This window comes from Sminthopsis crassicaudata, chromosome 1, assembly GCF_048593235.1.
Source record: "Sminthopsis crassicaudata isolate SCR6 chromosome 1, ASM4859323v1, whole genome shotgun sequence".
Lineage (NCBI taxonomy): Eukaryota > Metazoa > Chordata > Mammalia > Dasyuromorphia > Dasyuridae > Sminthopsis > Sminthopsis crassicaudata.
This window is the reverse complement of record NC_133617.1, coordinates 281,613,446-281,628,913: the sequence shown is the minus strand read 5'-3', so window position 1 is coordinate 281,628,913 and position 15,468 is coordinate 281,613,446. Positions and strand designations below refer to the sequence as shown.

Below are 15,468 nucleotides of genomic sequence, written 5' to 3'. Positions count from 1 at the left end.
ATTACATTAAGTTAAAAAGTTTTTGTACAAACAAAACTAATGCAGACAAGATTAAAAGGGAAGCAATAAACTGGGAAAACATTTTTACATTCAAAGGTTCTGATAAAGGCCTCATTTCCAAAATATATATAGAGAATTGACTCAAATTTATAAGAAATCAAGCCATTCTTCAATTGATAAATGGTCAAAGGATATGAACAGACAATTTTCAGGTGAAGAAATTGAAACTATTTCTAGTCACATGAAAAAGTGTTCCAAATCATGATTGATCAGAGAAATGCAAATTAAGACAACTCTGAGATACCCCTACACACCTCTCAGATTGGCTAAAATGACAAGAAAAGATAATGATGAATGTTGGAGAGGCGGCGGAAAAACTGGGACACTGATACATTGTTGATGGAGTTGTGAATGGATCCAACTATTCTGGAGGGCAATTTGGAACTATACTCAAAAAGTTATTAAACTGTAAATACCCTTTGACCCAGCAGTGTTTCTACTGGGCTTGTATCCCAAAGAGATATTAAAGAAGGGAAATGTTTGTGGCAGCCCTTTTTGTAGAGGCTAGAAACTGGAAATTGAATGGATGTCCATCAGTTGGAGAATGGCTGAATAAATTGTGATATGAATGTTATGGAATATTATTGTCCTATAAGAAATGACCAGCAGGATGAATACAGAGAGGCTTGGAGAGACTTACATCAACTGATGCTAAGTGAAGTGACCAAAACCAGGAGATCATTATACACTTCACAACAATACTATATGATGATCAATTCTGATGGATGTAACTATCTTCAACAATGAGATTTCCAATTGTTCAGTAAGGAAGAGAATCAGCTACATCCAGAGAGAGAATTATGGGAAATGAGTGTGGACCACAACATAGCATTTCCACTTTTTCTGTTTTTGTTTGTTTGCATTTTTTATTTCCTCATTTTTTTTTAAACCTTCTTTCTAGAGCTGATTTCTCTTATGCAGCAAGATAACTGTATAACTATGTATACATATATTGTATTTAACACATATTTTACAATATTTAACATGTATGGGACTACCTGCCATTTAAGGGAGGGGTTGGGGGGAAGGAGGGGAAAAGTGGGAACAAAAGTTTTTGCAAGGGTCAATGTTGAAAAAGTATCCATGCATGTTTTGTAAATAAAAAGCCATAACAATAATAATTTTTTTTAAAAAAGAAAGAAAGAAAAAATAAAGTAGAAAGAACTTGGAGCACAAAGAAGAGAGTGTTTTGTTTCCCAGTAGCACAACCAATCACAGACAGGCATACAATCAGTTATCTGGAAGTTAGTTCTTTCAATTTAATCAGTCTTTTACAAAACTTCCCAATCACTTAATAAAAGATGGCTCTCTTTAATAGCCATAGACATTGGTCACTATTTAAACGAGACATTCTAAAAAAGTAATCACAGAATAGTTTATAGTAATTTACAAATGAATGGTACACATTTAGATACAGAGGTAGAAGTTCACTTTTACAATGTTTCACTAATACACATATACCAAATTCAAGGCACAAAATAGTTTGCTTTACAAAAAAATACTGTAAAAATGTCATCTGCTGTTCTACAATTTGAATAAAACTTCTGAAAGAATCTTTACACCCTTTCACACTCCACAAAGTTTTTTTTCCCCCTTACTAATCATAGTTGGCACAAAAATGGGAATTTTATATAAACTGTTGCTTTGATAAGCTATGTACTCTAGGCATGAGTCCAGGTAAAGAAATATAAATACAGCAACTTCCTGGAGGAAGGACACTTTATGCAGCAAAATTTGTAGGTAGAAAAATGTAAAGTTTTTCTAAACATCTAGGTCTCCAGAGTGATAGACAGATACCTAATAAAGTTTTTCAAATATAAAATTTGTAATTGGTTTTGGAAAATTTATTTAACTTTTAAAAGAAGAGACCTGTTCAGCTTTCTACCATGCCACTCAAGAACATTATTTTAGCTTTGAAAAGATGGAGATTTAACTTGTTTCTCCAAACAGTTGAAGATACATGCATATTAAAAACAATCCAACCACCACCTTTGCAAATTGGAGCTAATAAGTACAAATTAGGAGAGTAGTGCTGCCATCATTCTTTTAAGTTGCAAAAAGTTGGCTGAAAGGAATTCTCAATTGCATCAATTTATAAATCCTAGAGAAATTTTGAAGAAAAACACATCTGAAATTCACTGAAGTTACTCTCTCTAGACTTTTCTTCATTTTCAACAACAATGATAGTCTGAAGATGGCACATGGTGCATTTCTATAAAAAAATTGACTGGTTTTAATGTCCTAACTAAAGGACACTGTTGGCAACTATTTAAGTTCATTTTTGCCTATCACATTTCCCAAGTATTCTAATCAATTAATTTACAGTCTATATAAAAAAAGTTTGATTTGTAAAAGTTCGCACAGGCTTAGGATCCAGAAAATGTCAGAGTAGATGCTGACGTGCATCATCTTGAAACATTTTGATCGTCTTCAGCTCCAAATGACAATCTGGACAAAAAATTCTTAAATCCCATTTTTAGCTTCATTATTGTTTGTAGCTTGTTTTCTTTGCGCAATGAAGGGGTACATACACTTATCTGCTCCTAGGAACCGATACATGCAGACAACTGCTTCAAAAGGTAGGATGCTGCAAAGGAAGTTAGAAGGTTTGATCATAATTAAAAAAAAAAATTCAGTAAACATCTGGAGTAGAAGTCACCCAAGTTTGATAAGGATGCATACAAAAAGATTCTAGAAAAGTTACCTCTTCATGAAAGTTACAATGTACATGAGGCGAGGAGTGCAGATCATGGGCTGGTCTGTGAGGATGGCCTTCATGGCCTGTTTCACACAATAATCTGGCTTTAAAGGTGGCAGAAAAGGTTCAATTTCTTTCCTGGAAATGGTATATTTAAAAAATTAAAATAAGAACAAAAATTAAGTGTGTCTGTGTTTTGTAAAGTACAACAGAGTCAAATGTGATTAAAAAAAAATTATAAAGCTAAAAAACATTCCTTCAAATTATTTTTGTAGCCTCCCTAAAGGAGGCCAAGACTAAGATTAAAGCTAAGACTGTACTTAGGTAAAAAACAAACACCAAATATGGAGGTGATGTTTGTTGTTGGAGCAATAGCATAGCTTGGGATGATCATGAGATGACCCTTTCTTGAAATGACTGAAGAACAAATACTAAAATATTTCATAAATAATCTGAGGACATTTACTCTGTTAATATTATTTAGTTCCTTCTTCTCCTTTTACAGATGAAAAAACCAATGAGTGACTTGCCCAAAGATGTACCAAACTACGGGAGTCAGATATGGAAGTAGGATTCAGGCTGTTTGACTCTTCCAGTGGTCTCCCTTCAAGTTTGGGGTACTTTTTTTTTTTTTTTAATTATCATTCATTTCTCCACTAATACCCTGCAGATCCATGACTGAATTAGTACAGGTTAAGTTTGGTTTGTTGTGTGCTTTGACTCTATACCATATCTGAATGTATATTATCTTTGGAGAAATTGTTATTTTGAACTTACTTTTTTTTTCTTTTTCTGTTAGTATGGATAACTGAAAGGTGACTATACTATTTAACATCTACTTGTCACCATTCTCAGTGCTTCAAGAGCATCTCAAGACCCAGAATTAAGTACTTGAAGTAAAACAAAAACAAAATTTAAAAAAGAAAAAATAGGATTGAATTAGAAGTCAGGATATTTATATTCTACTCTTTGTTCTGACTTATTTTTATAAATGGGACAAATCATTTAACTGTGTCCCATTTGCAAATGTTGCAATAGTCTTCCACTACTGCTTTGATGTGCTGTTGATCTTAAAAAGCAACATATTAAAAACAAGCTCTGACCAAGCATGTAACAAGTTCAATTGTTTTCTTTGCTCAGTCATTTAAATTCTCAAGTTTCTCATTTATCTTCTTATGGATGAATTGTAGAGGACAGTTCTTAGTTCAAGTTAGAGATAACCACTCCATTCTTTCTACATTTATCTGGCATGCCAGAGACATTCTAGGTAGCTCCATGTGGATCTGCTCTCTTGCTAGGAGTATTTTCTCTCACCTTTCTCTAAAAAAGCAGGTGGCTTATAACATTGGGAAGACCCTAGAAGAATGTGCATTATTATTCTGCTGTCAGCAGTGATTTTCTATACCATCAAAACCCACGTTAGAGCTATTATTGCCCACTGTTGCCCTTACTTACACTAATATAGAAACGAAGTTATTTATCAAAAAATAACCTCTTAAGAATTTTGCAATCATTTGTCTCAGGCAAAAGGTAGAAATCTTGACAAATTCTGTCTTGATGTCATAAATATATTTCCTTTGTAAATAGAATCTGTGATATAATCTCTGACCAATGAAATTTTGAATAAAATACAGGTGACATTAAAAAAAAAATAACCTCTAAGGGAAACCTTTGATGCTTAGGTTGACTTTTTAGGATAGAAAATACTTTTCTAACAATTTTCCTATTTGATAATTTATGAGGCACTATCAATATGACAGTAGCATATACTTTAATTTTAATAATGTTAGTGAGTTTTATGTGTAAAATAGCAATTACTAATACTTATGGTCACAAGGTAGACTAAAATTTCTGAAAAACCAATCCCAAGAGGGAGAATTACTTTACTCTCACCCTCACTTTTTGTCCCATTTTATGGGAAAGGAGAAAGGTGGGCTTTTCTTACCTGATTCTGCAGCCTCTGAACATGCCAGTATCTACAAGGTAAGGACAAACTAAGGTTGTTTTAATTCCATCCTTTTCAGCAGCCTTTAGCTCATGGCTCAGGGATTCATGAAAACCCACAACTCCAAATTTGCTGGCACAATAATCCTGTGTTAGAAGCAAGAATAGAAACACTAAAGAGTCTCCACAAGGTAAAGCAGACTAGATGTACTGGTCCTATTAACTTTAGTTAGATGTCTGATATGTTACAGGTGAATGAACAAAGAAAAGGAAACTATTTTCAAGGTAGATATTTGATTTGGGTCAGTGCAGAAATAATATTTTCAAAGTGACAGCAGAAATAGATGAACTTTTTTTTTTTTTTTTTTTTTTGGCCACAGCAACTAAGTATCATATTACTTTGGGGAAATTACCACAAAGATTGTATGAAAGCTAACAAGCTAAAGTTAAATATGGAGAGAGGTTCCCTTTGAAGTGTCTGGAAAGTTTACAAATGGTCTCTTGTTCAGTAAATGAGACTGAAAAACCAGTTTGTTTAAATTAAGGCTAGAACAAAGCGGACTAGTCTAGCTTAGAGTATAACTTGTTTGAGTCTCTGACTTTTTTAAAGCTAAAGTTCAAATAAAAAAAATATTAAGTAGCTTGGCTTCAGGTTAACACTAATTTAGGAAACTCACATTCCCAGGAGAGAGAAAAAGATGTCCTTCCTAATTATCTGTACCTGAAGACTAGAAGCTGGATAACCCCTGACCATAGCAGAAAAGATTTATTTTTTTTGTAAACCTGGATTTAAAACTGTCTTGTTCAGCATAGGCTCTTACATATTTTTCTACACTTATGTTTTATACTTTATCTTGGTAGAATCCTACAGAGAATTCACAGTGGCCCTTTTGCATGCTTAATAGTACCAACATGGTACTATACTCACCTTTAAAATTAGTTTGTGATGCATAACCTATATCAAATTGTTTGCTTTCTCAATGAGGTGGTTAGGGAAGAAAAGAATTTGGAACTCAAAACTTTTTTAAAAGAATTTTGTTTAAAGTTTTTACATGTAATTTGAAAATTAAAAAAAAAATGAAATTAGTATGTGATTAGGAAGATAATTTTAAATGAAAAGGTAGTTTTTGGAGGCTTATTGACTACATCTCCCATCTACCATTGCTACTTCTTCTGATCCACTGAAACAGGGATGAATTAACCTGAATAACAAGTAACATGTTTCTCTACCATCCATTTTTAATAAAGGCTTGACTTGCCTGCTGCTTCTTTGCCTCCATAGCTTCCTTCAGGGGTCACCTTATGGGCCATCTCCAATGAGATGGCTTTCCTGGATCTCTGATTGTTAGTGCTTGCTACCACCTCCTTAAATTATCCTGTATTCATTTATCTTGTACATTTGTATCCCCTCCCCCCTCCCCTGGTAAGCTACTTGGAAGTGAGGAGGGGAAAATTTTTGTTCTCTGATGTCACCAATGTGTTGTATGGTAACTGGCACATTACATTACAAGTACTGTTTGGATGGGACTGCAAAAGTTCTGTTTGGGATGGCAAACTCTGGCCAAGGTTCTCCTGTTGCCACTAGAATTAACAATTATAAATCCGGGCCATTAACTTCACTGACAGCCATGAAAGATCAGTACTTGTCCTTCTATCTGGATCAGTTCCAGCATGATGTTCTGTTAACTGAGAGGTTTAAGTACCTGACAACTCCTGTCAATTGTAATAAAAGTTGATTCTGAAGGGAAATTTTGCAAAAAGTTATTCTCATTCTGACTAGCAACACCAAAATCCTTTGGTATGGGTAATGATGGGGAAGTCCTTGATGGGTATGAACTGTTTAAATAGCAGTTAATCCTATTGCTACAAGTGGGCTTGACAGTTAATATATACAGATTTAACAGAAGAAAATTATTTATAGTTGACAAACCTCAACTCCAGCTGTACTGAACAAGCCTAGGGAACTTGCAACTGTCACAATGTGACCATGATTAATCTCCAGCATTGTAGGAAGAAAAGCTTTAGTGGTCTGAAAAAAAAAAAAAAAAAGTTGAGTGTCAGCAATTATTCCTAATGTTATCTGTAACTCATCTAGAACATAAAATTCCTATCAGAAATTCAATTTTAGTTCCAATTTAGTAAAACAAAAATAAAGATAAAGATTGGGAAGATGGTTGAATCTCACTCTCCTCAAGATGATCAGAAATAGATACTCCAATATTTCTCCCTGTTGCCTCTGTTGTCCACTCTATTTCCTACCAGGACCTAGACGCTTGATAACCTAACTTCAGCAGTTCATAAAAGCTATAAACCAAGATATGCATTTGGAAAATCGCTCTTCCTTTTACCCCACTATACCCAAACCTGACCTATCCCTCTAATAACATGGTTTCTAAAACCTGGTTACTATCAGGGTATGTTTTACCTTGTCTGTTAGCTTTCCAAAGTAAGCACAAATTTCTAGGTATACTCATAGCAAAAGAACAATTAATTACTCCTCTCCTTTTGGAACCTGACCCTTAATATAATCTAGTATAGCTACTATTGTTATATATCTTTAAAGAAAAGCAATTGAATCACTGAATTGCAGTTTACTAAACTCTCCAGATCTTTTTTTCCCCTCATATGAACTACTACCTAGTCACAACTTCCCAGTCACTGAGTTATTCAGTTACATTGCCTAGTAGTACCAGATGACACAGTCCACCTAATTCTGATGACTTGATTCAATGAAGACAGTTATTATATTATCATCTTCAGTTTTAAATTTTTTAAAAAAATCATTTCCACTCCACAGAGCAATTTTTTCTTGGGAGAGAAAACATTAAGCAAAATAAGAATTGAAAAAGGTTTGGCAATTGTCAATGCTGTAAAATTACCCATGCATATATCTGGTAAATAAAAATTATAATTAAAAAAAAAAAAAAAAAAGAGTTGAATGGTTTGGCCTTCTTACCACCCCAAATACTCTAAGCAGTAGCAGTCTTATCCTTTCTCTGTTACTTCCTTTTCCTTCAATGCAACTTTTTATAAAAATACCATGAAAACCCTTATTTTTGTCTTTAGTATTCTTAATCCATCTCAGCTATTCTGGATATTAATATGCTTCTTAAAAAGATTTTTATGGGAATGTACCAGTTTTTTTTTTTAATTAATCCTTAATCACCTACTCCATAGCTTTTATATAGCTTTAAAAAAGATGGAATAAGCATCCCGAGAGAGAACAATGAAGAATGAATGTGGATCAAAGCATATTTCCTTTCCTTTATTTTTTTTTGGTTTGCTTTTTTTTTTCTTGTGTTTTTTCCCTTTTGTTCTGATTTTCTTTCATAATATTCTTTTATAGAAATATGTTTAAAATGTGTATGTATATAATCTGTATCAGAGTGCTTGCTGTCTTGAAGAGAAGGAAGGTGAGGGAAGGAGAAAAAAAATTAGAACTAAAAAATCTTATAAAAATGAATGTTGAAAATTATCTTTGCATGTAATTGGAAAAATAAAATACTACTGAAAGTTAAAAAAAAATCAGAGTAGTCAGAGAATTCTTTTTTTTGCTGTTCCCTCTATTTTGCTTTTTTAAAATAATTCCTCTTTATATCTTCAGGATTTCATTCTTAACATCTTTTAATCCCACTTGAGCCAGCTTCCCTTATTTTAGGCCATTGGATCCAGCTTATCCTCACTTTGAACTCTTTGAAATCTGTTCTGCTAAAATCTAAAGTGATATCTTTGCTCCTCTTGATCATAAGCTGTAGGAAGTCAAAGATTACTATCCATAATCCATGTTTTCCCCATCTCCCCTACCAACTCTGAATCTCTAATTTGCTTCAAAGCTCATCTCAAAAGCCATTTCCTGAGGTCTCTCTTACCTCCCCTACCCCCATGATTATCTGCCTCCTATATATACCCTTTTAAAAAAAAATTTTTTTGTACATACTTAAATGTATACATGTCTACCACATCAAATCTATCTGAACAAGGATGGTTTTGTTTTTTTTCTCCCTGAAGCAATTAGAGTTAAATGACTTGCCCAAGGTCACATAGCTAGGAAGTATTAAGTGAGGCCACATTTGAACTCAGGTCCTCCTGACTTCAGGGCTGTTGCTCTATCCCCTGAACCACCTAGCTGCCCAGATGGTTTCGTTTTTTTATCCACAATGAATAGCAGAGTGCCTAGCACGCTACTGGTGCAAAGTAAATGTTTTTAATGTAATCCAACTTCTCTAATTTTTTTTTTTTTAATAAAAAGGTAACTGAGGCCCAGAGACAAGATATGATTCGCCAAAGGCCACACATGTTATAACTGGCACAGTTGAGATTTGACCCCAAGTCCTTGACTTCCAAATCCAATACTTGTTCCACTATATACTATATCCTTCCTGGTATCTTGTCAAAAACAGTGATATTCTCCTCACATACTCTTTTCCCCCTAACTCTTTCTTTCCCCTATCTCTGGTTAATGCTAGTGAAGTTTGTCCCTATGTCTCCTAGTAAATCTTGTATGTTGTTGGATTAATATGTTAGAAAAATCATTTTTCATCATGTCCTCATGCTACTCAATAACCTTCAATAGCTCTTTACCAAATACTCTAGTCAATAAATTGGCATTCAATTTCCTGTAAAATCTCACCCAAACTACTTATAAAAATTGTTAGTAACTGACACATGTAATGCTTCTAAATTTGCAAAGAGTTTTATGTACTATTATCAATACCAGTTCCATTTTATGGATAAACAAATGGACATTTAGATAACTTGACTAAGTGCAAGTTATCTAACACTTAGTCACACAACTGGCAATGGTCAGAAAGTGATATGTGAGCCCAAGCTAATACTGTGTCCATACTATCTCACACCTAACCATTGTTTAAAAAAAAACAAAAACAACCCAATAACCATTACTAATAAACTCCAAACATTTGTTCCTGTCTCCTTATCTATCTTACCTGCTAGATATTCATTTGATTCATGTTGTTATTATCTCCTTCAAAGACCCAGGTCAATCCTGATACCAAGAGAGACTACTTGGTATATAAAGACTATTGGACTTGGATTCAGAAAGTTTGAATTAAGTATTGACTGCCTATCAGAAGACAATATCCAGAATAATGTAATAGTTTTCAGGGAAGATGTCCACTGCCAAGAGGACCCAGTGGTGGAAAATCCCAAATGATACTCTGGTGAATTGTTAATAAATATGGGTCCAAGGTGAATGTGAAACTGAAATATTTGTTTTGATGATTTTACAAAGTTATTTTTATCTCCCAGGAAAATATAATGAGCATATTGTTGTTCTATGTTTTTTTGTTAATGTAGGCTTATGAACCTTTTACATATTAAATATTTTCTAGGGCAGAGAAAATAAACCTCTGCCCTCTAACATTCATATAGCATATTAAACATGTTTTCAAAAAGAGACCCTGTTCTCCATATTTGGGGAATCCCCTGGATATAAGACATAGCCAAACTTTGTTTCAGACTTCCTTAGTTGCTTTGGGGTGGAGATATACTTATTATGAATATATTTGAAATCTGATATCCCTCCACCCAGATAAATCTAGGTCTGTGGGAACCCAATCTGGAGCCCTGTGGCAGAAAGGGCTTGTTAGTTATGTGATCACAGGCCCTCTCAGAGTCTCATTTCTTGATCTATAAGAGGAGAATGTCATCTGACCTATGTACTACAGAGGATTGATATAAGGCTCAAAATGAAACAATTATATGAAACTGTTTTATAAGTTATAAAGACCTATACAAATAATTTGGTATTAGTATTTTATAATTGTGTAGTGCTTTAATCTTTCCAAAGTACTTTCATATATATTTTCTCACTTACTCCTAACAAATATCTCAACCTTTTCTATAAAGTCTTCTCAAATTATACCAGTCCACAATAACTGATCCTCTTTCCCCCAAATTCCTATATGATACTCTACTCTGTACTATATAGTTTTAGCACTTAATTATACATAGACTGTCTTATATTGTTTGTTCCAGTATTAATAGCCTCCCTCACTAGATTTTCACTCATAGGCGTTCTCATATAATTAACAGTACTAAGAAAATGTTGGGCACAGTTTGCAAACATTTCAACTTTTTTTTTTTGTACTAACAAATAAGAGTGATAGGGTAGGTAGTTCATGCCATTGAAATTGTTCATGAACCCTAAGTTTTGAGAATCATTGTTTCAGGACATTAAAATCTGTCTTCAGGCTCTAGCCAAACTCTAGAATGAATATTCAATTGTATAAATAAAATAAAGTTATATTATTTATAGAGTACATTCTCAAAATAGGTCAGGAAAAGTATTTGTGTGTTTCCAGATCGTTAGTTAGGTATCATGTTTTTGCTAATCAACTTCATATTCTCCAAAAGTATTTTAAAAGTACTAGTAAGTCAAGAATTACTAACAATAAATTCTAAGTCAGTTTAAGTCACTTCTTATTACCTTTTAAAGACTAGATGGAAAGGAAAAGAATTAATCAAAGTGATAGCAGTAATTCTAAGAAAAAATTTTACATATATCTTTCCTAAATGGTCCAACATTAACTCCTGAGAGATGCACATGATATAAAGTGTTAATATTTGCAAGTTAACTGATGTTCTGAATCATGTCTGCTGCAAACAAGAATACAAATGCCATTTACAATCCAATTGTAAGTTTCTGGTTTTTGTGTTTAGAAAACTGCAAAGTAGTTTTGCTCTAATAATCTTTACATATTCTTATAAGACATATTTGCCTATAGGTATTAAATGATTTATCCATTCCCCTGAAGATTTCTTTCTATGCACATCTGGTAGAGGAGAGACATTTAACTGGGTTCTATTTTTGCTTTGTTGACTATTAGATTCTGATAGTGATAATGGGAACTTTTTTCTAGTTCAGATGGCACCTTTAAGCACATTTTATTTTTGTCTGACAATAGCACTTGGTCTGTGCATCTTTCTGTTCATGTGGCAACTGGGCAAAAAATTTTAGGAAATGTCCATTTGTCACAAGAGCCAAACATTTTAAGTCAATTCATAGAGAAAGAAAAACTACCTCCTATCCTTCCCGACTTAAGAGTAACTGACTTCAAGGAATCCATGAAAAAACAACCCTGGTTTGATATTTTTTGTTTTTCAACTAGTTTTCCTGGCATCTTGTGGACACAGTATAATTAGAGGATAAAACCAGAATACCTACTTGGTGATTTGCCCCACTTCTAGCAGCTAACAAAAAACTGTACCAAATAGCATTTTTTAAAAAAAGGAAACTTTGTTTTTGGTTAGCAGTTTCCCTTTCCCATTTTTTATTAAGGATAAATTTGGCTTTCTGTGAATAAAAGACTAAATTTGCCACTGCTTTCTCTATAGCTCTAAGATAAACACACTTTGACTAATCAGTCGTTTAGAAAGAATGTCATTTTGTAGGCATCACAAAACTACTCTATGAATGAACATCCAACAGCAAAGACTAGTATGAGGGTATTCAAATCATTACCACTTAATCAGTCTCCTTTCTAAACCTTGGCTTAGGTTTCACATGTGCATAATACAGTATGTGACTGAGTGCTGAGTTTCCATTAAACATTTCCTCAGCAGCTTGTATGGAAGAAATTAACCATGTTGTTTATGCTTTCACAAATAAACTGATTCTAAATTCATGAGAACAAGAGCAAATTATTTAATCAACATCAATCATCATAAATATGAAAAAGGATGTGAGATACTGTTTATTTTTACATGTATTTCTATGGAAAGCATTACTTTCAGTAACTTTCAAAAGCAACTTGACTTTACATACTATTTTACCTTCCTAATTATTCTTGTCCCCTGCAGTTTGGTAAGATGCCATCTGAGATGACTAGTACGAGGTATTCACTGGTTGACACAGTGTGATGGGCACAATGAAATTTGGTACTTCATAATGCATTATTAATGCACACAAATATTACACCAAGAATAAGGAAGGGATCACCAAAGGGTGAAATGTCAGTTGCTATGACACCAGTCAGTTCAAACTAAGGTTCTAAGAGCTTTTTCACTTATTCCAGAATAGTCATGAGAAAAATATAAGGGCAAATACTTGAAATGCAAAATCCAATGGCTTATGTACAAATCTAGAGCTGTGTTGCCAAAATGAAAAACAACCAAGTTACACAATTATCAGATGAATTTCTGCCAGTCCACATAGTTCACCTGAAAGAAGTTTTGCTTTGTTACACAGATGATAACAAGCGACTATTTAGGTCAGTGGATTCCCAAACAGTAGACAGTAGTCTATCACTGGCTCAGACTTACCTGGGCAGACCTCTAAGCTGGTTGTTGGCATTATGCCGGCTTCCCCATAACTGGCAGGGGATACCAGCAGGGAGTTCAGTTGGCAGACTCTTATAAGCTCTCTCAGCAACCATCACAGGACTTCAGGGAAATACAAAGTAGGTCTGAACATCAGGAAAAAGGCTGGGGCCCTCAACCTAGGGGGTTTCAAATTCTAGAGAACTGCACAATGCTTTGTCACATTTTAACTAGAAGTACTTATAAAATGGGAGGCTTTAGAGTTGAAAGGGATTTTAAAGGTCAGCTACACTTTCTACATAGTATATACTACACCATTTGAGCTATAAAGACTAGAGCTGTACATAAATTGTGTATTTCAATCCTAGTCAAATATCATAAATTGTAGACGATTTTGAAATGAGTTTTATCAAGAACTTATAATACCAAATTCTTACTAAAGGTTTCTGTCAGAAATTTTCTGTCGATAAGAAGATAGATAAACACTGAAATTCTAACAGATGCTACCTACCATGTTTTGTGGAATATCCCAAACATTTTCCATATCTCAACATTTCCTAAACAACATAAACATCTTTTCCCCCCCAAAAGTAACTTTCATAGGTACTTGTAAAGCTCTGATGTTTTTCTGTGTTTGCATAGTCTTAATGACTTCTTAAACAACACATGAGTGAAGCTAAATGAACAATTACAAGCTATGCCACATCGTTAGTAATTTGTTCTTACAGGTTTACGGCAAATTAACTCTTAACAGTCTAGCACTTCTTCCCTCCCCTTTCCAAAAGTTCTCTAGTTCATTCTTGGCGTTCTTAATGAAAGATTTTACAACACAAAGAGGCCTGCAGCTGCACTGTCAGGACAAATTAGTTGAAAACTAAACAAATGAGAATGCAAAGAAAGGCTCTATTTGCAAAGTGTGGCTTTTGAAAATTTGAGACTAATAACATTTTAAAGATGTAGGCAAGGACAGACACAAATTTCTATTTGCAAAAAAAAAAAAAATCAGATTAATGGACACTAACGAGGAAATTAAAATTTTCACAAGAGAAATTTGCACATGCACAGTATTCTCTTGATCAATTCAAGAAAACACTTCTGAAAATCATGATTTTTTTACACCTTTTCTAACTCATTATCCAACTGTCTATAAACAAAAGGAAAAATCCCAAGTTTAGGCCCATGATATTCTGAAAAACACAATGGAGAGATTATGAGAGGAATAGGAAAAAATACCTTGATGCCTTAAACTCTTCTGAGAAGCAAGCAGATTGTTGATCATAAATGTGGGGGAAAAAAACCCATAAATACTATGAATGATGATAAATACATCTTGTATAGGAATATGGTTGTCTAGCTTACATGTTTAGTAGTATTTTAAAGGGTAACTTGGTGGTACAATGGATAGTGCTAACTCTGGAATTGGAGGACCTGAGTTCAAAACTAGCCTCAAATACTTACTACCTGGGCAAGACACTTCACCCTATTTGCCTCAGTTGCCTCATCTGTAAAATGAGCTGAAGAAGGAAACGGAAAACCACTCCAGTATCCTTGCCAAGAAAGCCCTAAATGGGATCATGAAGAGTCAGATATGACCAATCAACTAAATAACTCTTTTTAAATTTATAAATTCCTTTATCCTTATTACAACTCTGTACATTAGGTAACAAACACTGCCTTTATTTTACAAATGAGAAATGACACTTACTAGTTTTATGACTGTGGCCCAATTTCCTTACCAATCTGAGGGACAAAGATGATCTGACTAAATTCAACATTCTTTCCACTATGCAGTTTGGTCTCCTCTCCATCTGATATCACTAAATGGCTCCATGTCCACCTAGGTATCTTCCATTCTTCTTTGCTTACCCTCCCATATCTAATAAGGTGCAAGATCTTAGTGCTATTACTACTACCTCAACAAGATCTCTTGTATGCATTTCCCTTTTTATTTTAATTTACTAAGTGATTATCCTAGTTTAGGTTCTGATCACTATTTTTTGCACAAAAGCCTTCTAATTGAAATTGGAGTCTCTTCCTTCTACAATCCATTCTACAGAGTTGCCCAAGTTAAATCTTCTTAAGAACAGGTAGGATAATATCACCCCTGTGTCCAAGAATTCTCCAATGGCTCCCTATTAGCAACGAGATAAATAAACCTGAAAGCCCTTAAAAATCTGGCTCTAACCCACCTTTCATCCTTTCTCTCTTAATTTTTTAAAATTTTGAGTTCTAAATTCTCATTCTCCCTCTAATTCTTCCCCCACCCAATAAGGAAGCAACTAATATACATTACATATGTGAAATCATACAAAATACAGATTTTGATATTAGTCATGTGGTTAAAAAAGAAAGACAAAGAAAAAATAGCAAAGTGAAAAAAAATGCTTCAATTTGCACTCAGAGTTCATCAGTTCTCTCTCTGAAGGTGAGTATCATTTTTCATCATGAGTCCTTCAGGATTGTCTCAGATCACTGTCTTGATCAAA

The 15,468-nt window shown here is 33.9% G+C and overlaps 1 protein-coding gene across 1 annotated transcript in view; it reads right to left on the bottom strand.

Annotated features, from left to right (window-relative positions):
- Positions 1-1,297: 1,297 nt before the first annotated feature.
- Positions 1,298-15,468, bottom strand: part of RDH10 (retinol dehydrogenase 10) — a 34,237-nt gene continuing 20,066 nt past the window's right edge. Inside the window, exons 3-6 of the mRNA XM_074278878.1 lie at positions 6,633-6,731; positions 4,704-4,849; positions 2,765-2,896; positions 1,298-2,647 (exon numbers count right to left, since the gene is read on the bottom strand). Of these exons, the coding sequence (XP_074134979.1) occupies positions 2,524-2,647; positions 2,765-2,896; positions 4,704-4,849; positions 6,633-6,731 (501 nt within the window). The 3' untranslated portion in view covers positions 1,298-2,523. The remainder of the gene's footprint in view (positions 2,648-2,764; positions 2,897-4,703; positions 4,850-6,632; positions 6,732-15,468) is intronic.